General features: G+C 44.4%; 1 protein-coding gene across 1 annotated transcript in view; it reads right to left on the bottom strand.

Moving 5' to 3' along the window:
- Positions 1-665: 665 nt before the first annotated feature.
- Positions 666-25,313, bottom strand: part of GLRA2 (glycine receptor alpha 2) — a 117,362-nt gene continuing 92,714 nt past the window's right edge. The window contains exons 9-11 of the mRNA XM_088667739.1: positions 24,676-24,825; positions 23,759-23,878; positions 666-1,252 (exon numbers count right to left, since the gene is read on the bottom strand). Of these exons, the coding sequence (XP_088523865.1) occupies positions 965-1,252; positions 23,759-23,878; positions 24,676-24,825 (558 nt within the window). The 3' untranslated portion in view covers positions 666-964. The remainder of the gene's footprint in view (positions 1,253-23,758; positions 23,879-24,675; positions 24,826-25,313) is intronic.

Below are 25,313 nucleotides of genomic sequence, written 5' to 3'. Positions count from 1 at the left end.
TATAAATTAGAGGTCTGTAAACAAGTCATGTTTACCTACAGAGCTATCAACTCGCAGCTACAATGAGAGCAGCAATAGAAAGTCAATGCTAAACTTAGCTAGGTTAGGAAACAAGTTCTTAATCAACAGTGCAATACAGGGAAATACGATAGGTCAAATTACAGTTTTGGCACCTTATGCTGAATGTCATCAATAATAAAAAATATAGTAATAACCAGGCAAAAATGAAATGAAACGAAATAAGTGCACTGTCTTAGAACCAAGATAAAACCAGCCATTTCTCAGGTTGTTTCTACAAGTGGACACTATTAAATTAACCACACCCTACACAAGTTGGACCTCAAAAACTACAGTTCTAGGAAAGCAAGAATATTAAAATGCACACCCACAAGGATATTAAAGTATAAATCGTCCCCTTTGGACCCCCCCCCCCAAATGCCCTGTTAGTAGAAATAATTTACAATCCACAAAGGGACTTCTGGGCAAATCATTAACTACAGACATTAATGGAATGTAGCTTAGACTTGTTTCATATAGAAAGGCAGCATTACCCTGAAAAAAGTTTGGTCCTCTTTAAACTCATTGCAGTGCAGCCATTACAGACAGTCCCATGGTAGATGCTTTAAAGTATTTCTTAAATACAGCCTAGAGACAGGGGGGGGGGGTTGGAGAGAGGGAAAATGGCCCCATTTAGGTTTGCTTGATCTTGGCAAGAGTCTGGAAGAACCATGTAGCAAGAGGAGGAAATCAGGGCAAATCCCCGTTTGGTGATCCCACAGCATCTCATTTTGTGCAATTGTTATCAAAACTTTCCTTTCTGTTTTTTTCCTTCTTCTTCTAACCCCGCCCTTTCTTTAGTACCACAGAAAACAAAACCCTCCGTCAATGACAGGAAAGACATTTCACTCTTTATTTACAAGAGAGTCACTTTGGCTAGAAGGTCCCAGCTCAGACACAAACGTTTCTAATCTTTGTGTATATCCTCGTGGCGTATAATTTTGTACGTAATCCAGTAAAATATATTGAAGATGAGAAAGGCCAGCGGGAACGCCGCTCGGGATATGGTGTCGATCCTTTTGGCACGGTCCACAAACCTCTTTTTGATGGAATCGGAATCCTTTGGTGGTGGGGGCGGTGGCGGTGGCGGGTTGGGAGGCGTGGCTTTGATGGCAGTGCCATCCTTCACCTGGAGGCAGTGACCCATCCCATAGCCGCCAAAGTTAAACCGGCTGTCACGAGCAGCATCTTCTTCCTGGAGGGTGAGCAACGGAAAGGAAAGGCGGTTAATTGTCTATGCAAATCTCATTTAAGTTTTCGCTCTTAGCTGTTGAGCAAAAGCTCTGTTTATAATGTTGCTTTCCAAATGGGGAGCGCCACAATATTTCCGACAAGGGAACACTTGGATATCCTCTAATTCTATTGATTTCCCCAATGGAGTGGTGGACAGATGTCATGACCAGACCATAGGACCATAGGAAACGGCCTTGCCTCATTTAGTTCAGTACTGGCAGTGAACATACCCTTCAGCAAGTTCGGGCCCAAAACTGTGATGCATGACTTCTGGGCTGTGTTCCCAGGCAAGTCATGTGACTCGTGTGAAAGTACGAAGCCCCAAAACACACGTGTTTGGCCCTGTGCTCTTACATGTTTTTGAGTGCCATGCTTTTGTGTGAGAGTACAGGGCCCCCAAACAGGATGTCCCAATTTAATCAGGGCAGTTGAGAGGTATCCATGAAAAGCATTGGGAGACCTTAGGCCAATCACTATCTGCCAGCCCAACCTACCTCACATGGTTGCTGTGAAAATGAGATAACTCCCCTGTGTGGGATGATGGATTAGTAGCAGTTTTAGTATTATGCAAAACAACACTGGCCTCCTCAAAACAATCCTAAGAACTGTTATTCTGTAAAGGGTGCTGAGAAACTTGCTTTGAGAGGTTTCTATCTCTTTCCCAGCAACAACCCCTTTGCAATGTCCTGTACAGACAAAATATGAAGTCGGTTTTCATCTCTGTTGCAGACCTGATCTGACATTTAGACATCCCAACAAAACTCTTTCACACATGTAATTTGCTTAATATGAAGCCTGACTAAACGTTGCTTGGATAGCTTGGGTGGTATTCAACTAAGTTTTACACAGTGTGGACTCGCTGAAATTAATGAGCACAACTAAGTTAGAGCCTGTCATTTCAGTGGGTCTACTCTGAGTAATACCATCCCTTTAGTACAGGCATCCCCAAACTGCGGCCCTCCAGATGTTTTGGCCTACAACTCCCATGATCCCTAGCTAAGAGAACCAGTGGTCAGGGATTATGGGAATTGTAATCCAAAACATCTGGAGGGCCGGAGTTTGGGGATGCCTGCTTTAGTAGTTCCACATAAGTCTTTTGCATGCTTCTGTGTAAGTCTCCTATGAGTCTAAGTCAGGCTTCCTCAACCTCGGCCCTCCAGATGTTTTGAGACTACAATTCCCATCATCCCTGACCACTGGTCCTGCTAGCTAGGGATCATGGGAGTTGTAAGCCAAAAACATCTGGAGGGCCGAGGTTGAGGAAGCCTGGTCTAAGTGCTCAGCACCCCAAAGAAAATAAAATTATAAATTGGATGGAAACATGCCCTGGTAAATTTGCAATGAACTGAGTTCCTTTTAAAACCTTTAATAGCATAAGCATAGAGCGAAGCTTCATTCCCAGGACGCTTTTCCTGTTCCTTAGTGCTGCACGCAGAAGAAATGCAAATCCAGGTCAGAAGGTTAATTAAAGGAGAACAGGTTCTCAGCAGCCACTGTTTTGTGTTTAAAATCTATTTGGAAACTCTCAAATTTGCTAATAGCTTATTATAGGAGACGTTCATCTGGCTTGTCCAGATTTCTCCCAAAATAATGAGCTTCTACTTTACACATGCCAGCCTGGAGTTCCTGATGAAGGAGGCGACAGCAATAGAGAGAGACTTCCTTATGTGTGTGTCTCTGCCTCACACACCCTCGCAGCACCTTCTCACACTGCCTTGGGGAAACTACCAGCTAATTCCTGTTGCTTGCCCTTTGCTTAGCACTGCGAGCACTGGAAAGTGACTTTAATCTGACAGTTAGGGATAAATAACTTGCCTTATTTATTTTTTTACTGGTGGGAGCTCAGATGGTCATTGCTAAACAATGGTAGTCATGTATAATAATGGCACATGGTACACAATAGTGGTAGTCATGGTTCAATAATGTCTGGGTTACGGTCCTGTCCAAATGTCTTACACAACACAGGCAAAGTGAATAAAGATCAGCTAGGAAGTGCGGTTTTAATTTTTTTCCCTTTATTAATTAGGACTCAAAATTCTCAGGCCCTCCCAACACCCATGCTTCCCTTTGTTAGGGGCTATACCAGTGTTTCTCAACCACTGTTCCGCGGCACACTAGTGTGCCGCGAGATGTTGCCTGGTGTGCCGTGGGAGAATTACTTTATATATAGTCAATATAGGCACAGAGTTAATTTTTTTAACATTTTCTAATGGTGGTGTGCCTCGTGATTTTTTTCATGAAACAAGTGTGCCTTTGCCCAAAAAAGGTTGAGAAACACTGGGCTATACAGACCCATAATAATCACGCAAAGCTAGGAACGACTCTTTTATTACAATTCGATCATTTGCTGCGATCTAGTCTGACTCTGTATCAGGGATTTTTGTCTGTAGGTGGATTCTGCAGGTTGCTGTATTTTATTTTTTGGAAATCAATAAAAATATTTATTTAAAAGAGAAGAAACCTTCAAAACCCTTCCAGGGCCATAGGGTTGTTATGCAATACAGTTTGCCAGGAGAAGAAACTGCTGCTTCACCAATTTAATAGCTGTTGTACCCATTATACAGAATGAGGTACAAGACTGACATGCAGGGATGGGCACATCTGTGACTTATGCTTTTTATCCATTTCTAATTTTTCCAATCTTCAGTTCTGCACATTTCCACATACGTTTGTGAAATTTTAAAACAATCCTCATGAAAATTCACCAGCAACTTGGTGCAAATTTCTCCTGATACATATTTGAATGCAGTTTTGCCTAATAATTTTCTGTAACATAATGCAATTGACATTTTTAGGCATACTGGATCCTAGCGCTCGCATTTTTGTACATGCTACTTGGCTAGTGAACTGCATTGCAAAATTCAGGTAATTTGAAGGATATTTCAGAAAACATGAATTAGGTAGGTTTGCCTTTAAACAGAAACCAAATTGATTTTCTCCTCCATACCTACTGACATGGGAGCATTCTAGACTATACCATCTCAGTAGAGGGGTTATTCTTTTTGAATCCTTGTTCACATTAAAAAAGAAAAAAGAAATCACTGTGGGTCTATGCTAAACCTTTCAAAATAAAAATACTGACCGCAATGTGGCAAAGCAGTTACATCAGGGAGAGAAGTTTAGCATGTTTTTCCCCTCCCCCAACCAATAGCATTCAAAAACATGATACCCACCCACACTCACCTGCAGTCTGAAGTGGTACAGCCCAGAATTCTACCACATCACTCTACCCACCACCTCATTCTGAATATGCAGATTGGCTCTTTAGCATAGATATGCCCTGAGGAGATGCTAAAAGAGGAGTGTGGGAGGAAAGTTCTGAGCTATAAAAATGGCTTGTCAAGCAGATGAGGGATCTGTTGGGAGGAGACTCAGAAGCCACATCGTTCAGGGAGGGCTTGCTATGCAGCCTTTCAGATCATGACCTATTTGACAGCCTTTCAGATCATGACAGGGAGGGCCTGTGTCAGCTCCCTTTCCTCTACCAATCCCTGCTTTCTTTTTTAATTTTTTTTAATTATATGCATGTAGGGGGTAAAGAGATGTCAAGAGATGCTTCTTTCCCTCGCAGGGAGTCAGAAATTTGTGAACAGGCAACTCAGATATTTTCTTTGAGCAGCACGTGCACAAGCAATTGTATGTGCATTAAAAACATATTATTTTGCTGGGGTACACAGATTTAAAGACAATATAATGGGAGTGGATGGGGAAACCCAGCCAGATGGGCGGGGTATTATGATTATAATTACAATTATTATTTAGAGCAAATATTAATTTTGTGGCTAGTCCACTGTCCTTCAAGAACACAAGATAAAAAAAATAGGTCCTTGGGAGAAAGCCATTTCTTGCCTCCCTGCTGGCACTTGGCTAGGAAGTCCCTGCAAGCCTCCAAAATGGTATGTCTTGTCCTAATTATCCAAAATATGATGGGGAGGGGAAATAATGAATCCTTGCCCAGTAAGAATAGTGAAAACAAGTCCAGTGCCAACAATTCCCGCCCCCCTTGCAATCCCATCTGCCTTTTACTTGCCTGCCCTAAATATTAAACTCTATGCCAGTTTTAAACGAGCAGCTGTGGTAACACATGTTCAAGAGATAAGTGAGACTTGCTTTAGCTTTGAGACTTATCTCCAGCAAACTCCTAACATGTGTTTTCCTCCCAATTACCAACGCATCTTGCAGGAAGAAGGCTCATCAATGCAATTGATCGCTGCTGCCTCAAGTCTGCAGATCCCCTCCCGCTAATTTAAATGAGGGTATTTCAAGCACTTTGGAAGATAGTGCCGTGTGGGTGTCCTTCCTATTGCTAAATTGATATCTGCGTCTGGGAAATGCAGGCTTCAAGTAGGCAAAGATATACTGAAATAAATGTACGGAAAACACTTCAACGGTTATGTACAGACAGAGCACTGTTTCAGTTCAACTCATTTCAGTAGCTTTTATCGGTTTTGATGCTTTATCTTCACACGGCCCTTATAAAATTGGAAAGCAATTGGCTCTCAGACTCATCACATACACAAGCAACACACATAACCTGTCTGTTTTCATTGGAAGACTTTGAAACTGCTCCAAAAGGTGTGAGTTAAAAGCCTGTGAGAAACAGGACATGATGAAGTGGCTAAATTTAACATGAATTGCTCATCAACCTGACTCATCAATTTAAACATGAAGCTCTCCTTAGCAGCCAGATATCCATCTCAGAGCTGTCCAGGCATGCCTGTTCATTCATGCCAAAGACAGGCAGAGGGGCTTCCATATTTCTGCCTGCAAATAAACTCTGCAGCTATATCAGAGTGGATCAGCTAATGCCTGAGAGAGAGGAGAAGCAGAAGCAGAAGGGGTCGGGGGAGATTTTGGAGCAGATTATTAAAAAGTGAAGAGGTTTTTCTTTTAAGGGAAGAAAAAAAATTGCACAATTAAATGAACAACAGCCAAGGAAAAATTCATCTAGGCATTTACCACGGACTATATACTGAGTCCCTGGTCCACTACCTTAACATTAGGAAGCAACCAGCTTAAAGTGGAGGCCACTAGATGCCTCCTTGTCAGTCGACAGTGATTGGACGAATATTGGCTCACCACAAGAGATTTCAAAGTTGCTACATTAAAAACATAGACCTGGAAGTAATGCCAAGGTATGAAGTCAATCACAAAAGAGCACTTCACAAGACCAGTGGTGTAGCATGGGGTGTGTGTGCAACATTGTTAGGGGGGAAAAAAATTCAACACCCAGTGCTGCCTCAATTCAGCTGTATGCTTCCGTCGCTGGGCTCTGTTGAAAACGGCTTCTCCATGCAAACTAGGAAAAGACCTCTCCAAACAACGGAATGACTCTTCTCATCTCTGCGGTTGCAATGTCCTGGGTGATGCAGTTAGATAGTTGAATGAGCATGTATACTCTATCTGTTTTTCCCCTTCCCTCCCACCCCTCCATGTGGCCCCGGGCACTGGCAGCCCACACTACACCACTGCACAAGGCTGAAAGGTAAGCATACAAGCGAACCAGCTTGAATCAGCTGAGGAGTGTGTTTGTGTGTGTGTGTGTGTATGCAAGCTGCCTTGAATCACATCAGGCAAAAAGGATGAATAATAATAATAATAATAATAATAATAATAGAGTGTAGGATGACCACATCCATCACTGGCATGTGACACCCCCCCCCCGAGGGTTGACCAGCAGACATTGGGCAAAAAAGCTCTGCCATCTCTGGTTGTAGAGACTAAACTTTGGAAGCAACTAAAGTGACGGTCCTCATGTGGTCTCATCATCTGCTAACTCCGCCAGAATAACACATGAGAGAAACAGCAAATACCATATGGGAAGAAAATATGAATGCCAACTATCACAAAGGAGCAAAAAAAAACAAAAAAAAACAACAAAAAAAAGCCCCAAGAAAATGAAGCAAGCAAATGTTTTGTGTGTTGTGTGCATCAAGACTAAACAGCAAGAGCCACAAGAGGGGTGGTGGAGATCAAAGGACAAACACAAAAGAGAAGCAGCACGGAGAAGAATTGCCAGCATCAGCCAACAATAAAATAAGAGCTTTGAGTAGCAGAGTAACACAAAGTGGCATTTCATCTAGCTATAGAAAAACCACCACAACCCTCTTCTTTCTATCAGCTTGCACATCTTTTGCAGGGCCGTCTTGAGCAGATCGCGCGCCCTGGTGCTGAGGGGCGGAGATCGCTCTGCCGCCCACCCCGCCCTCGCAGGGTGCAATTGGTTTTCACGCGGCTTTGCCGCGCGGCGCCCTCCTTACCAGGCCGGCGTCCAGCTTACCAGCCCCCCCGGGGTGCACTGCGCCACCGGGGGGCAATGTAGAGCCAGCCCTGATCTTTTGTTTGCAACAAGTAACCTAGGCATTGTTTTCGGGGTCAGTAAAGATGGCTTACCTCAAATGCATACAAGTGCTCCCTTCTCCTTGGCCATAGGTTACATTACTGATTGTCACCACACAGGCATAAGGAAAGTTGCAGCACAAATAACACAGTGTGTGTGTGTGTGTGTGTGTGTGGAGTGGAGAGGGAGTCAGAAATCTCTGAACATGCTTCAGTGATTTGTTTCAGCTGATTTGTTTCTTTGATGTTTCCAAACTAAGAGGATAATCTTGCCTAGAAAGAGGAGGGGGCACTACGGGTAGTGATAAAGCGGGATATCAAATCCAAAACTCTTCTATTACATAAATAATGACTAATTACATGTAGCATCTTACCTGCTATTTTGTGTTTGTTATTTGTTGCTTGTTTGCTGTTTTTTAAAAACCTGTTTCTGTACTGAAATTAGTTACTATTTTTAATAGGGTCGGCCACTTTGTTTGCTATCTCACCTTATCATTCTAATCTAACAAATAGACATGCTGTTTTAATGGTTGATGTTGGTGTAGTGATCAGATGCCAAAAGCTTTCTTAAGGCTGAGGATCAATTCAGATAGACCTTTCTGAGTTCACTATTTCACTGGGCCATTCTTTTCCTCTGAGGTCCTCAGGGTGACCCATGTGGTCCATTCCCTCCCCTTTAACAACCCAGTGAGGCAGGTTATGAGACAGACAGTCCTCATAGGATCAATTTCACCCATTAGGTAGTTGTTAAGCAGTCAGCTTCTACAGCAAGGCTAGTTCCCAAGCTTCCCTTGGTCACTGTAGAGCAGTGATGGCCAAACTTGGCCCTCCAACTCCCATCATCCCTAGCTAATAGGACCAGTGGTCAGGGATGATGGGAATTGTAGTCCCAAAACAGCTGGAGGGCCAGGTTTGGCCATCACTGCTGTAGAGTGACCAAGAATGGACACAGAAAGGGACTATACAAATTCAAGGGGAAGAACATTATAGTTGGGATCAGACAAATCGTGTCCTCCCTCAAAGAGGGCACGTGTTGCCGTGCAACCTGGCAACCGAACCCTGTGTTGTGGGTGGGTACGATTGGATAGCCACAACACCCAATTGATAGGTCCCTTGAAGCTGGGTTGAATCAGGCCAATGGGACACTAGCCAAACCAATCAAGGGATCTATATATGCCCATGCACGTGACTCAGAGCTTCCTCTTTTGGTCAGTGCATCAGCACACTTGCCCACCTCTCCCTACTTTTAGGGCTTGCACACTTGACCTTGCTATGCTGTCGTGTGTCTATGCAACCATTGGGACAGGGGCACGGCAGGAATTTTCCCCACTTGGCTGATTGGCTGGTGCCACTTGGGTTTCGCCTGCCTCGTAGCAAATCGTCACAACTTGTAAGGTTGCGGATAGGCTCTGGTTCAGATGATAGGGATGGGAGAACGCTCTTGCCATCCTTATGTGAAGGGTATTACGTTAAAGGAATCCAGGGACTCAATGGTTTGGTCAACCCTGAGAGGGGTTGTGCCCGTGCCTGAGTCCAGTAGGACATCTGGGTGGCAGACATAGCATGTCCCCAGCTTTCCGCCATCCCGGGTGTTCACCCTAGGCTGACCTATGGTGTGTCCTGGGTCAGCGCTACCTGCAACGTTGCAGGGAGCTGGTCGATCCAGAGCCTATGCAACCACTCACCTGATGTAATCAATAAAGTTGTGGCCTAAATTCTGCCAAAAACCAAACCAAAATTTGAGTCTTGTCTGAATTTATTTAAGGGGGGAGGTTTAAAGGTCTAAACATGCAAAATGGCACCCATTGAATTTCCTGAAACAAAGTAAACAGGTTGTAATATGGGACCCAGCCGGGGTGTGTTTGTGTGTGAGAGTGGGAGATGAATGAAGATGGTAGCTTTTAGTTTTCCTTACTTCCATCCTTGCCTACCTACCTGCAGTTAGTCTTCAATGTGTCTACAGTGAGGTTATCTCACTCAATTTATCTTTGTTTTCCCACTCCTCCCTGGCTTCTCAATCTGCCACATAGTGTTGTGAAAAATGGCATTCTCTCCCCCCCCCCCTTCCCTGCACATTACGAGCTTCCCTCCTGGACCCAGCACTTTAAAGAGTAAAGTTAATTATGCCCCAGCCAATTTAAGAGAGGTGCTCAATAATTCATTAACTTCTGTGTTGCGTTGGCTTGCCTATATGTAAACAGCACCAATCTGGATTGGTTTTGCCATGCTGAAGAGACACAGCAGCTGCTGCGTAATCACACTCCCATTTCCAAGCTGCCTGATCTAACTCATTTGTAAAAGCAGGACACCGCTAAAAGGTGACATCCCTACCAAGGACTCTGAAGAGATAAACTTACTCCCCGCCTAGCAATGAATAATAACATAGCACCAAAGTCTGCTTCATTCCAGCCTGTATGTGGGGTCTTTTTAACCTTGGCATGCAATCTTGAGAGCAAGGTCCCATTTTAATATTGCAACAGTGCTCTTTTTTTTGGCGGAAGAGTTTTATCTACTGCTCTCAGATATGACACTAATGCCCACCGTTAATAAGTAATAATACTGTTAAGCTCGCCTCACTTCTCCAAGAGTTGAAAAGTTCCACTTGACCCAGGAGTGGTTTCCTTTGAAAGGCCACTGAAGGCTTCGGAGCATTTTGTAGTTGTGCTTATTTACAAATATACAGTCTGAGCAAAGAGGGAGGAACAGCTTAAACCTGCTAACAGACAGCCAATACCCACTGCTCCCACAGCCAACACCCTAAAATGCTCACAGAGCCCTAATTTAGCTTTCCACGTCTCTTTTTCAGTCCAACTCTAACTGGAAACTAGGTGTCTTTCATAGACACCTAGATTGCAACATCCTCAGCTCGGAGGTCTGCCGTTTGTCCATTTCATTTTCTAGCCATGGAACAAATTGCTGAACTATTAGCATTCATTTGCCAAGCCCCAAGCTCCAGACAAGTTGAGAGTCCTCAAACTGGACTCCAGCCTTCTCTGGAAAGGACTCACACGCCTTGCTATATGCTAGTCCTCACGATTACTTGTTAAAACTTCCTCTTCATGCACTCAGTTTCCACAGGAATGGTTTGTTCTGCCTCAGTGCCTGTACTTTGCTTTGTCATCAAAACATTCGCTAATAAAAAGATTAATCTGCTTGCCAGCTGAGTACAGCCTCTCCTGCAGTGGTGCAGCATAGCAAAGAGAGAAGCTTGGCTGGCTGGCTGTCACCTGCTCATCAAATAAACCGGGCAAAAGAACCTTCTTTAGGCCAGGTGCTGTCAGCCTTACAAGCTCTTACTGTCTCTTTGCTAAATTAGGAAGCTGACTATAAAACCTACAGGGCTGAAGCACTCCTTGTGGGAAACCACCTGTTAAAAGTGACCATACAGAGTTTAGGGCAAACTAGGGAGATTTTCACCAAAGAGCATCACTATAAGTACGTGCCATTACAGATGAAAGGAGAATAAGCCTGGAGAAAGCAAAACATTCCATTGTAAGCTAGCAAATCTAAGTGTGTTTTCGGATATATATATATATATAAACATGCTTAGAATCTATATATGAACATGCTTAGAATCTGCAATATCCTTGCAGTTTAGTATATCTCTATGAAACATGAACTGCACTTTCCATTCTTAATTAGCAGTTCTTGTGGCAGATGAAGATTGCAGAGCACCAGGAGGCAACTCTGTTGCCACCAAGGAAGGCAGAGCATTAAAAATGAATGCGTGACTCATTCTAGTAAATGGGTCCATTCTATTAAGACAGCTGAGCAGCAGTATACAGTATTGGGAAAACAGCAGAACCTACCAAAAGAATGTGGCCAGCTTCCAGCCATCCTAGTGATAAACACTAGTTTATCATCCTGAACGCATTTGTGGGATAACTCAGTCTCATATAACCAACATGTTTAACTCTAATTAATGCATGAAGAGGTTAAGACCTCAGAGTAAGCTGTCCTGTCAGGCTTTGCTAGGTCACACCCCTCACCTTGAGAGGAAGCATTCCCAAACACTTTGTTCATTTCTTTTCCACCAGGTGAACCGACCTGCAAGCCAACTTTGTGTTTCTATATGTATAATTTAGAAACAATTACCACTTTTTGTAACCTAAGTTAAACTGTCCTTCTTTTATTGCTGCTTTATGGGAAAGCACATGAATCTGATGTCAATAATTATTGTAGTGTGGTAAAAAGGTTGAAGGAAAAGACAAGTTTAAAAAAAAAATTAAGGAAGAGCAGAGATGCTAGAGGGAAGTGATTTTCATAGGAATGGGGTAGAAAGGGAGAACTGAAGTAAGAAAGAAGAGGAGGGAGAGGTTTAAAAAAGAAACTCAGCATGAGTTATGGAAGAGTTCCGCAGGCTTATCTTGTAATCAGCACAGCTTCCCCATTGCTTTTCTCTGAGGCTTTTCAGAAAAAGGTACAGCTTTTTCTAAGCATTCTCCATGAAAGCATTAGGGAGGCCTTCATAGGTGGTGGAAGCAGTTTATTATGGACGAAATTAGGGGAAGCCTGAACTCAGTGGACACACTAGGAAACTTACCCAGTAACATATGATGCCCAGGGCCTGGAATGTCACAGCAGTCCTCCATTGCTGCTGGAGAGACTGAGAAACGAGGCTCCTATGGCATAGGGTTACCAGATTGTTTTCAATGAATCCAGGGACACTTTTTTTTTGGAAGCTGAGTAGCAACAGGGAATCAGTAGTGGGCATGGTTAGGCAAAAGACCCTGGGCCCAAGCACACATGCATATTGTATAAAGGCGCAAGGCCCTTCTTTTGCACCCTGTGAAACATATATGTGCAGAGTTTTTAAAAAACTGGGCAATGCCCGCCCGCCTGCAACTCCCGAGCCTCCCCCATCAGTCAAAACAAAGGGGGAAGAGGGCAGGAGATCTGTAGCACCAGATGTCTCCGGTTCCCCTTAGGCAGTGGCAGCAGCAGAAGCAGCAGTCAGCAGTGCGGAGCCAGCCTGGTAGTGCTGTGGCGCCTGCCATTTTTCCTCACTGGAAGTCCCCATATGATGTGTTGCGCAGGCAGGCGCCACGGCAGTGAGCAGCTCCTGAAGCCAGCCAGAGCCAACTGCGCTACCAGGCTGGCTCCGGGCTGCTGAGGTTGCTGCTGCCACATTTCCCGGGGACAGATGTGCAAATCTGGGGACATTCCAGGGATGGAATTTGTCCGGGGACAGATTTGCAAATCTGGGGACTGTCCCCGGGAACTGGGGACATCTAGTAACCCTACCATGGCTCAATCCATTAATTGAGGGGTCATTTTCAGCCTGAGGATCACATTTCCTTCTAGGCAGCCTTCCAGGGTCCAGAGGTGGTAGGAGCCAGAAGCAAAAGTGGGTGGAGCAACACATTTTAATTTGTTCACACCTGCCTTTCTATCCTCCCCATCTAGGCAAGCAAGAGGCATTATCAGAGTTCCAAGGTACTGTTACACAGGTTGGACACCACCCCCAATCTCTGCAGAGTGGTAGCAATATTCCAGGGGGCTCCAGGAGCCTGTGTTCCTTTGATTTATTCACATATTTCCACCTGAATTTGGAGGGTGGGAATCCAGATCTTACAGTGTGACCATCTCAATGGTGGCTTGTTCCCCACAGCAGTGCAGTGCTGGAATCCAAGGCACCCCTCCTAGCTTCCCTTCAGCCAGCCTGCCAAAATGATTGCGTCTTTGTTATCCTTTCTCTTCGCAGCACACCTCTCACCTAAGCAACTCCTCTCCATCCCTCTCCTATCACAAAACTAGGTTTTTAGAGACATATTTTTCCAGTGAGCACAGCCTGCTCCCTCGCCATCACCTTGGCAACCCATCTTTCACAGACCTGAGACCCTTCCTTTTGATGCACTAAAGACCAGCAATCAGCAGCTTGATCTGTTAACGTCTTTGCCCTTAACTAGCCAGGCTGGTTTAAATAAGATTCCTTGTCTGGCACAGTTCTGTAGCTTGTGTTTTCCATTCATATTCTGAATAATCAAAATCCCGCCATTTATTAATTTCTTGTATTTATTGGGGGGAGTCCCTGGAGACAGACAGTCAGACTGTGCATCCATAGCCATGACCAGAGGAGGAATGAATGCTGGGAGGAGCACAGAGAGAAACACCATGATGAACAGCCTGACGCCTTCATCTGCCCCAACTGCAACAAAACATCTCTCCCATATTGGTGGGTACAGCCACAGCAGGCGATGCAACCTTCCAACAGTTTGACTTCACCCACAAAGGCACACTCCTCTTGTCTCCCAAGACAGACGGATGCCAACAACAAGGGGGGCACGCCCCAACTTATAAGAATACATTCTAGCCAGGGAAAAACACTCAAAGGAGTGCAATGTGGAACTTGAGAGGTGTGTGGCAGGGAAAGGTGCGTGGTCTGAGGAGAGTTCCGTGGGCAAGACTGAGAAGCCAGGAGTGTCACATTAGACCTCTGGGTCTGAGGCATAGCTGCCAAGTTCTCCCTTTTTTTAAGGGAAATTCCCTTATGCTGAATAGGCTTCCTCGTGAGAAAAGGGAAAACTTGGCAGCTATGGTCTGAGGTTCCCCATGCCTGTATTAAGAAGTGCAGACAGATACTAGGAAATCCGTATCACAAGCTCTCTTACAGTAATAAATGCTCTGCAACAGCATCCATGTTTTAAAGACAAGGCCCAAATCAAGTATTAGGACCTGTAAAAAGAAACATGGAAGAAAAAAAGAGAAAAGGATTCTTCATGGTATACATTTCCATTTTTAAAATATATATATAAAAACTCCATGTGCGTGCAGTTTAATTTTGGAAGGTGGCTTTTAAACTGTGCTCCTGTGGCCTTAAAAATAAAAGTGTGCTTTGTTTTCTGGTTCTTTTCCAGCTGTTCATGTCCTATTTTCAATTTATTCTCTTTCTCCAGGCACAGAAAAGAATGGGAGTATTTGCACCCAGCAGGTGGGCTCTTTTCATCATTTGGGAAATGGCAAAGTACAGTTGCGGTGTGTTCCCTGCTGTTTATGAGCAAATTGTACGTCAAACCCAGTGAACTGAAGTACAGCCCTTTCCTTACCTGGTGATGAGTATCACTCGGCCTCTTGCACAAAGTTATAAGGTTAAAAAGAAAAAGGAAAAAAGAAACACCAAAAACAACAACAACAACAAACCTCCCAGGCTCTCTAGCAGTCTACTCTTGGCTAAGGAATACAGATTTGATCCCAAATGGATAGATGCAAATAAACCACAAAACTCTGCCTTCGGCATTCTGTGGATGCCTGTTACAGTCCATGAAACATCCTATTTCCTCCTGTAATGATTTTGTGTCCAAAACAAAATTATCTGTTACTTATCCCTTTAAATAAATCGTTGTCCAATCGTGCAACAGTTAATATGCCGAGTAGATTACCTGGTTTGGATTACTTTTCTTAAGGCTGATTTCTCAATGAGTTATCTGGACATTGCCACTCTGGAGTACAGATAAGAACATACTTGAGTGAATAATTCTCCATCCAAAAACATTGACATTTAGGGATTTTCTTATTGAGTAATGTTCGATCATGTGAGTCACTATGCCATTCACACACACATTCTGAAGTGGCACAACCCCAGTGAGAACTAGACCTGAATTTCCTAGGGTTCCTGTTGGTCAAGATTTCCACAGCATTTCCCCTTAAAAAAAGAAAAATTCTGTGATAACTGGTCATTAATTTATTGCAAACAGGTTCAATGTCAAAAGTCATGTCTCTTCTACACACTGGATAAGGCTATCAATGGCCACCAGTCCTGATGTCTGTATCTTACCCCCCTTGCACCTACTTCCTGCTATCTAAAATTTGAGCCAAAAGTTCTCAGTGGATAACATTCAACTCAGCATTATAAGAAATGACAATGCAATGTGGCATACAGGGGTTTGTGGAAGTTAGAGGCATTCTTCTTTAGTGAACCACAGGAAAGCTCCATGTGTGGGTTGAAGTTTCCTTGTGTCCCTGAATTATACTGATATACTGGGATGAGAGTTTGGATTCTGTGGATCTTGGGCTTTCCTGGCTGAGCTCTGGCTGAGACGGTGTCAGTTCCTCGCTGCAGTTCAGCTTAAGTCCATTGAACTTCTGACGTGTAAGCAGGGGCAACCTTTGGTAATATGGCGCCCTGACTGAGCCCAAAATTTGGCGCTCCAAATTGGATCTTCCCAGTTACGGATCTTCTCACTGTTGCACCCTCTTGGCTTAGCGTCCTGTGCAGGGGAACTACCAGCACTGCTCTAAATCCAGTGCAAGACGGGGCAGGGAGAGACTGTCCAAACCCCTTCCAGCTTGGACACATGACCTAACAGCCTGGTGAAAATCAGCCAGCAGAAAGGGTGGTGTAAGTCAAATTCTTCCTGAATGGAATTTGGAACAGGAGTAACTTAAGCTGCCATGACTTACACGGGTGTACATCACACCAGCTTTCTATAGTTAGGATTGTTCTGTGGGTGTGTTTAAAGGATGTCAAATGCACGGTTACCAGACGTCCCCGTTTCCTGGGGACAGTCCCCGGATTGGCGAATAAATCCCCGGACAAATTCCATCCCTGGAATGTCCCCGGATTTCATCTAATGTCCCCAGGAAATGTGGCAGTCTCAGCAGCCTGGAGCAGTTGGCTCTGGCTAGCTTCAGGAGCTGCTCGGAAGTCCCCATATGATGGTGGTGCAGGGGCTCTAAGATGCAGCTTCCGGGCTGCCTCCACCTTCCCTGACCCCAGCAACTAAGCTGTGAAGGGAGGCTTCATGCTGCCTCCCAACTCCTATTTGCGTGCAAGCAGGAGCGGGGAGGGGAGCTCTCAGCTGTGAAAGGAGGCTTCACGCTGCCTATCAGAGCTTGTGTGCAAGCAGGAGGGGGCAGGGATCTCTCAGGCAACAGGAAGCCTCCCTTCCCAGCTGAGGGATCCCAGCCCCTTCCTGCTTGCATGCAAGTAGGAATGGGATTGGGGCTGCTCCGATGGAAGAGAGGCATTGCGCTGCCTGAGAGATCCCAGCCTCTTCCTGCTTTCATGCAAGTAGGAGTTGGGATGGGGCTGCTCTGAAAGGCTGCTGCTCTTGGCCCTCCTTCTCCACCTTCCATGCCTGACTCACCACACACCGCTTCCCCACCCCCACCGAAGAACCAACAACTCAGGGGCTGCCCAGGCTCATGGAGAAAGGAGTTTCAGAGGAAGGGGAAACGTGGCGGTTGAGGTCAAGGTGGTGGCTGCCCCTCTGCCACCGCCATCGCTGCAGCATCAATGTCCTGAACGTGTAGTATGTATGTATGTATTTCTTTAAAGTGTCCCTAGATTCATTGAAAAAAAAATCTGGTAACCTTAGTCAAATGTCCACATCACTGTGACACAGTCAACTGCCAACAGGTCTGCCCTGAAGAAGTGTTGATCTTCAACTTCTATTGGTTGCCTGAAGCAAATAAGATGCTAAAGGCAGTGGGAATCATAAAGCCATTCATATTAAGGCTGTCTTTCTCACAATGAAACCCATGTGCTTGAGCTTGCATTGTGAGGGCTAAAAATAGCCCAGCAAAAAGGGTTTTCCTTGAGCACTTCCATTATTCACATGATGCGGAATGTTACATAAAACAAACAGGGCACATTTTACCACAAAGTGCTATACGCAAGGATCTGAGGAAGTATAAAACATTTCCACTGGGGACAGAAGCACTGAATATTTTTCAAGGCAAATCCAGCCTGGGAGTATTATATATATATATATATATATATATATATATATATATATATATATATATATATATATATTACTGACAAGATATGAGTGTTTCATTTCAGTCAAAATTAAGTAATAAAGCTATGCCTTTACAAATAGCCCCAGCCTTTTGTTGTCTCCATTCCTGATATGACTGAGACGTGCTAATAATGCAGCACGTTATCAGATTGGGTTGGGGAGGCTGGAAAGGAGAAGGCAAGAGAAGGGACAATTATCTGTCTCTGTCTGGCAAGAGCCATCCAGAAATCTCAAGGCACTGATTTCATTATCCCCCCCCCCCAAAAAAAATAGAATCATAGAATTGGAAGGGCCCCTGAGGATCAGCTAGTCCAACCCCCTGCAGTGCAGGAATATGCAGCTGTCTCTTATGGGGATTGAACCTGCAACCTTGGTGTTATCAGCACCACGCTCTAGCCAACTGAGCCATCCAGTAGGTAAGTTCACATTTTGGGAGAAGCAACCCAGCACTGAAGCAAATACATAAGAAGCAACCAGCAATAGGGAAAAACCCATGCACATTTATGGAATATATGCTTTGCACATACACACCGCTCTCGGCTTAGCTACAGCAATAGGGCTGAAACACTAGGCTGTGTACATACCATACCTTTAAAGCACATTCAAAGCACATTTCAAAGCACACACGCAAACACTGAGGCTGCATACACGCTATATGTTTAATGCACATTTTCTCTCTCAAAGAATTCTGGCACTGTAGCTTGTTAAGGGTGGCTGGGAACTGCAATTCTGTGAGGGGTAAACTACATTGCCCAGAATTCTGTGAGGGGAAGAATGTGCATTGAATGTAGCATGTGTACAGGTGAAACTCGGAAAATTAGAATGTTGTCGAAAAGTGCATTTATTTCAGTAACCCAACTTAAAAGGTGAAACCAATATATGAGATAGATGCATGACATGCAAAGCAAGATATGTCATGCCTTTATTTGTTGTAATTATTTGTCGTTAGGCGGGTCAATGCTAAATGGAAGGTAATTAATGAAATGTAATAGCGATGTTTATTTTTGTATTATTGTAACTATTTGTTTTATTACTGCGGAATTTCCACAAGAAAGCATTTGTAAAAAATAATAATAAAATAATAATAATAAGTTGCATTACTGAAATAAATGCACTTTTCAACGATATTCTAATTTTCTGAGTTTCACCTGTATGTATGCAGTCTCTCTCTCTCTCTCTCTCTCTCTCTCTCTCTCTCTCTCTCTCTCTCTCTCTCTCTCTCTCTCCTCTGTTCATGTTAGATGCCTGAACATTTACTACAATATTCCCCAAGCTAGAAACAGGCCATTGCTGCTTCTCCAGCTAGTTCCTTAGATGTGCTATCCGAGTTGCAAAAGATTTCCACCCCTCCACATTGTGATACACAAATGTGTTTCACACATCAGCCCTCTGACTCTACGTATTTCTGAAAGCACCGAAACTCTTCTGCACTTCCTGGAATGGCTGCAGGTATCATAGAGTGAGACACAAATCCCCCCCTTTCCTCTTTCTTTCCTGCCACTTCTGATTTGAATCATGCAGCATAGAGGTGTAAGGAAGCAGCAGCTGCTAATGACAAGGACTTTCTGAGGAGGGGTGACTGCTTGGATTTCTTGGCAGGCCACTTTAGACGTCCAGGGTAGGGGGGCTAAATGAGAGTGAACTAGCAAGCTCTTTCCTAACTAACATGTATGCAAATGTATTTTCATCCTTCTCCATGTATATGATAATGTGACACTGAGCCACACTACTCTTGTAAAACCTTTGACTTTCTTTTGCTTTGAGATCAGCAGCAGGGAACCTCAGACCCTCCAAGTGTCCCTATTTTCCAGGGAGAGTCCCGGATTTACAGAAGCCGTCCCAGTTTCTGACTGGATCCCGGAATGCCCTGCTTTTCTTTAGGACGTCCCTATTCTCATGAGAGAAATGTTGGAGGCTAGGGAATCTTTTCCAGCCCTAGAGCAGCATTCATTTGGCTGACATTCTGGGAAGCAGGGCAGGGCCAGATGCAAATAAATGGGTGTGTCCAGAAGCAAAATTATGTGGAGCAACAGGCATGAATGAAGTCAGCCCTGCAAGAATCTAGTCTGCACACTCATCCCCTCTCCTTCATTCAGCTAGGCCAGCGTTTCTCACCAGACGCTGGCTGGTGTGCCGCGATGTGCGGCGACGAGAAGGGCGATTTACATTGTCACGTGCCTGGCGGCCGCCAATAAACACCACTAACCCGCCGGAAAGGAAGCCGGCCGGGTCACGACGCGGGGCGAGCGCAGCTCTCAACAGCCACCACCACGGGAGGGTGGATTTAGACAAACTTAAAGAAGCTGGCTGGATGAGCTCAACCTGAAACTTGCTGAGCAAAGGATTGTGCTGGCAGAGAAATCAGCGGCTTGTGAAGCCTTATTACAGGAGATTGCAACCAACACAGCAATTGGCAAGTGTTTCTTACAGTCATAATTATATAGTCAATATAGGGCGGCACAGAGTTAATTTTTTAAACTTTTTTAATGGTGGTGTGCCTCGTGATTTTTTTCATGGAACAAGTGTGCCTTGGCCCAAAAAAGGTTGAGAAACACTGAGCTAGGCAAGCAAGAGGCATGAGCACAGTTCAATAATGCATTCCAGCCAAGCAAAAGCATTTGAAGGGGGCACAGTGAGAAGTGTGGTCTGCAGAGATAGCATGGGCCAGGGAGAATCTCAAAGGCCAGAGAGAGTGGCTTGGAGGCCCACATTTTAAGCACGCTCCCTGTTTTCTATTATGGTAAGGGTCATGCCCCCAAAGAATACTAAACCCAGGATCCCATTTCTCCCCTATATTTTGGCTGATGCATGACTAATAATATTCAGAGTAGCAAGATACACCAGATCATTCCAGTTGTACAGTGGTACCTCGGTTTAAGTATACAATTGGTTCTGGAAGTCTGTACTTAACCTGAAGCATACTTAACCTGAAGCGCTTTCCCATTGAAAGTAATGGAAAGTGGATTAATCCGTTCCAGATAGTCCGCAGAGTACTTAAACTGAAGCGTACTTAACCTGAAGCGAACTTTCCCATTGAAAGTAATGGAAAGTGGATTAATCTGTTCCAGATGGGTCCGCAGAGTACTTAAACTGAAAGTACTCAAACTGAAGTGTACTTAAACCGAGGTATGACTGTACAGCTGTTTCTAAGGGGCAAGATACTTCATTTAGACTGGTCTGCTGGGGCGGGGGAAAGCGAATCACAGGGTCATCTATATAATATAGAGGAGGTAACTGGACTTTTGGGTATTGATGTACAGTAGATGTAGATTGAAGCACCTTGTTCTGTCTGCAGGTGCATCTGCTCAGGTTATTGTGGCATAAATATGCAAATCAATTAATACCTCCCCCTGAGCTCCAGTTTTCTTGATCCCACCAGTATTGATGTAACATCAGTGCTAACAACAGAATCAGCATTGTCAACTCTAATAGAGAGGTCGGCTTTTGCTGTTCCCAGCCGTTTGGGAAATATCCTGCTTGACTTGCCACATGAGACAATAGCTTCTTGAATTATTCAGGAACAACAGAATAAAGACTTTGCATCATGCACAGTGCTTCTTGCTTTGATCACAAAGGCAGATACTTCCCTTATAATGCAAAATTACCCTAGTTTCAAAAATTATTCTTGTTACTTAGCACCAGCCTTGGCAGAGATGTAAAAAAAAGAATCCAGAATTAGGGGGAAGTTCAAGAAAGTTCATTTTTATTGTAAGAGTGTTGGTATACCTGGATTTAATTTTTTAAAAAGAAACTGGAGAGATGAGGAATTGTATCTAGGACCTTTTGCATGCAAATCATGTGGTTTATCTCTAGACCATGGCCTTCCTCCAAGCTAATCTGCTTCCCTCAGTTCAGCACAGTACTGTATTGTTTCTTCTCTTCCTATGTGTAAGGTTGAGAATGTTCTTCTAAATAAACATATAAGTAGTAAGGTTGGAGAACATATATGATTTCAAAGTGATTTTTGTCCTCATAAATGAGACAGCATTTCTTCATGCAAATTCCCAATGCAAATTAAATACTCTGGATGTGACAGTGATGCTAGGTACAGTTTTGGTTGCTCTAGCTCATGAAGGAAATTGTAGAGCTGGAGAAGACGCAGAAAAGGGCAACAAAAATGATGAAGGGATTGGAACAGATTCCGTGCGTGGAATGTTGCAATAGCGTTATAAATGTGCAATAGCACAACTGAGTGGAGACAGCGGGAAGAGGGTTCCCCCACCACCAACATATTGCATAACACGAGAATGCAAGCTAATCTGATGGAACTAATTGGCAGTACAAGAGAAAGTGCTTCTTTACAAAATGTCCAATTATTTTATGGGTATCACTGCCACAAAATGTGCCAATGATGGCTATGAGCATAGATAGCTTTCAAAGGGGATTACAGAAAGTCATGGAAGATCAGAGTATCAAAGGCTACTATTTAATGATTGGGCTTTTTGAAATTCCCTTGCTCAGGGGCTCCTTGTTCAGTGAACACTGTGTGGCAGTGAACAACATTGTGGGGGGCGCTGTTGCCTTCAAACTCTACTTGTAAGATTCCTGAAGGTATCTGCTTGGCTACTCCAAGAAGCTGGGCCTTTGATCTGATTCAACAGAGCTCTTCTGTTTTGAGACTAGGCCATGCGTTTGTCTAAAGCTGCCCAGCAACTAACAGCGACTTTTTAAATACGATGTCTTAAACATGCAGGTAGGGTTGTTTCTGTTCTGTTCACACAACTGGGTTCTGAAAATGCATTTTGACGAGAGATAGGACACTTGTCACAATAGCATTCTTCACAGGTGACCCGCTTTCTTGTTTGCCAAACGAAACATGACACTAATTGCAGTGAACATGTCTGAGTTGTCCTGTGTAATTAGCAGCCATGGCAAGGAGAGGAGGGAGCAGGATCATGGCATACCCTCCAACATTTCTCCGATGAAAATAGGGACGTCCCAGTCCATAATGATAATTTTACTATTTATACCCCTCACAGGTTACTGGGTTGCCCCAGCCGCTCTGGGCAACTTCCAACATATATAAAAGCATAATAAAACAATAAACATTTTTTTTAAAAAACCTTCCCTATCCAGGATTGCCTTCAGATAGCTCCATGGCCTCCAACGTTTATCCAATGAAAATAGGGATGTCCTAAGGGGAAAAGGGACATTCTGGTATCAAATCAGAAACTGGGACAGCTTCTCTAAATAGAAACAGCTTCTGGAAAATAGGGACACTTTGGAGGGTCTGTCATGGCACACAGTAGGGATAACGAGCCTCCCCATACCATGATCCTGATGAAAATTGCCCTACCCACAGCTGGTATTGTCCCTAAGAGGAAAGCCTCCATTGGCATAAATGGAGGCTTTGCTTCTGGGGACTAATAGCAGGTGATGGGGCTTAATGAGGTCACAGGATGAGGGAAAGAGTCAAATCCCCTTCCCTTGTCTGGGCCCAGTCCTGTTCATTCTACTACTGCTGAGGTTCAGGGCCGTCTTAAGCATATCCGGTGCCATGATGCGAATATCCCTCTGGCGCCCCCCTCCCATTTCCCAGAGTTGTTGACCTTTTTTTAGGAAGGGGATCAAGCCGGGAAAGTTTCTCTTGCCCTACAACTCCAGCTCAGAGCGTTTTTGGCACCCATAGGCGGCGAGCGGGGAAATAACTCTGCCGCCCCTCCCAGGATACTTTCGCCTGCTGCGCTTTGCCGGGTGGGGAAGGTGGGTGAGGCCCCGGAAGGGGCAGGCTTGGCTGGGCCGGCCGAGGACGGGGGGAGCCCTTTGCTTCCAAACATCCCCACCACCTTCTCCTGGCTTGTTGCCTCTTGCCGCCGCTGCTTCTCCATCTCGGCAGGCACCCTCAGCCGGGTCCAGCCGCCTTCTCCGTCCGCCACGGCGGATATGCTTAAGATGACACTGGTCCTTCTAAAATGTCAGCTGTCTGGTGCAGCAGTGCCCCCTGGTGGCCAAGTGCCCTGGCGCATTGCGCCACCGAGCCCAGGCCTAGAGACGGCCCTGCTGAGGTTTCTGTTTACACTGAAGTAACGAGACACACATGTTGCACTCATGGCATCAGTGCCACATGCAGATTGGCTCTGAGTCACAACTTCAAAGTTCAGCAGTATAAATGCATTGTAAATAATAGCAGAAGTGAGCTTACCCATGTAATCCATGGTGAAAGAAGCCGCACAACTCACAACTGCCATGAAAGATGTAATGGGAAAGCAGTAGAAACACAGAGTACAAGAAGTCGAATCATAGCAAGATCTACATATGGTCAGAACTGTTCTGTTTGACATAAGAGTTCTACTACTTACGATGCCATAAATATTGGCAGTTGCCAATTTATGACATCATTTTCATACAACCTCTCTCTCTCTCTTTCTCTCTCTCTCTCTCTTTACCCTCAAACTTGGATTGCAGATCTGATTCATTATCCCGTGTGCTGGTGACTCTTTCATCCGCAAGCCATTCATACGCCGTACCGACTCGACACTTTCATTCCCAATAGCCACAGTCTGAGCCTGTTCCCAGATTGGTCAGAACAGAGAGCAGCAGCAATAATGGAAATGGTGCAATGATATATGAAACGAAACAAAGCAAAACAAAAAGAAAAGTAAGAATGGCACAGTTATTGAAGAGCATCCAGGTGAACAATGTAAAGCAATTGAGAAGGGAATCAATTGGAATTGGCTATGAAAGTCAAACTAAAGCAAAGAGTAGCTGAAATAATGTGATTAGTATGGTGTATGCGCTGTTGTTGTTTTTGTTGTTGTTGAGAAAGGTGGGTGGTAAATATCATATGGAGGTCAAGAGAATATCAACTTTGAATGAGTAGCTATTGTCAGAACTCCAGGCAAGAAATTACTTCTAAAATTCCAGTTTAACATAATAAAGGTACTTTAGCTGCTCCAATGCAAATACTGGTTGATGGATTGGCAGCTAAAGCAGAATCTAAAGACAACAATGCTAAAAAGAATGAAATGAAGACATTCAAATTAAAAGTGAAATGAATATTCACAGCAAGCCTGAAATTTGCAAAATATCATAGGTTTGCCCTTTCAATATTGAATATTTCTCTACAGAAAGGAATACTTGGGACTTGTTTGCAAATATGAAAAACCTTTTGTTTTCAGTTCAGGCATTGATAGAAACACAATGAACTCTTGTTTTAAATTCTCAGCTCCTTTCACTGACTAAAATTTTGAGGAGATAAAGAAATATATTTTGTGTCTTGCGTGCTAAAGGGAGGAAATCATAAGAGTGCAAACAATTCTTTTTTGGGGAAAACCATGATATTATGGAGGATAGAGTCTTGTACCTTGTTTTGTCTCCTCTGCCTTCTCCGAAGCCTGAGAAATTCCTTATGTTGCCTTGACACAAAATTCACTGCTGCGTATTCGAGCAAGGCAGCAAACACAAAGAGAAGACACACAGCCATCCAGATGTCAATAGCTTTTACATAAGAAACCTACAAGACAAAGGAAACGGGAAATAAAAATCATGGCATCTTGTAATGAGGAATGACAGACCTGCATGAGATGAAGACAAAAAACATCTACAGAGAATGTGGGCTTGCACAGAGATCCTTTGTCTTCTGTGTTTACTAAGCACTGCAAACTGTCACATAAACTAGGACTGCACTGAATGTTCTCTAATTTTGCTATTATTCCCTTTGAAAAGTACTACATTTGATCCAGTCAAACAGATGGCCAGAACACATACACACAGGGGTGTATTAAGCATATGCGGCGCCGGGGTGCAAAGATCTTGCCAGCACCGCCCTCCCGGTTGCCCAGTCCCAGGCACGCAGGAGGGCAGCGCAGGCCAGCCGCCTCAGAGTCTCGCTGGCTCAGTCGCCCCCGAACTCGCAGTGCAGAGCCGCCCGCAGCAGAAGAGCCCGCCGCGGCACTCCGACCGACGGATGGGCTCTTCAACTCTCGAGCCCCGGACTGTCGG

The sequence above is a fragment of the Zootoca vivipara genome, chromosome 4 (genome assembly GCF_965207765.1).
Source record: "Zootoca vivipara chromosome 4, rZooViv2.hap1.1, whole genome shotgun sequence".
Lineage (NCBI taxonomy): Eukaryota > Metazoa > Chordata > Lepidosauria > Squamata > Lacertidae > Zootoca > Zootoca vivipara.
Note: the sequence above shows the minus strand (reverse complement) of the source record. Positions and strands in the feature narration are given on the sequence as shown.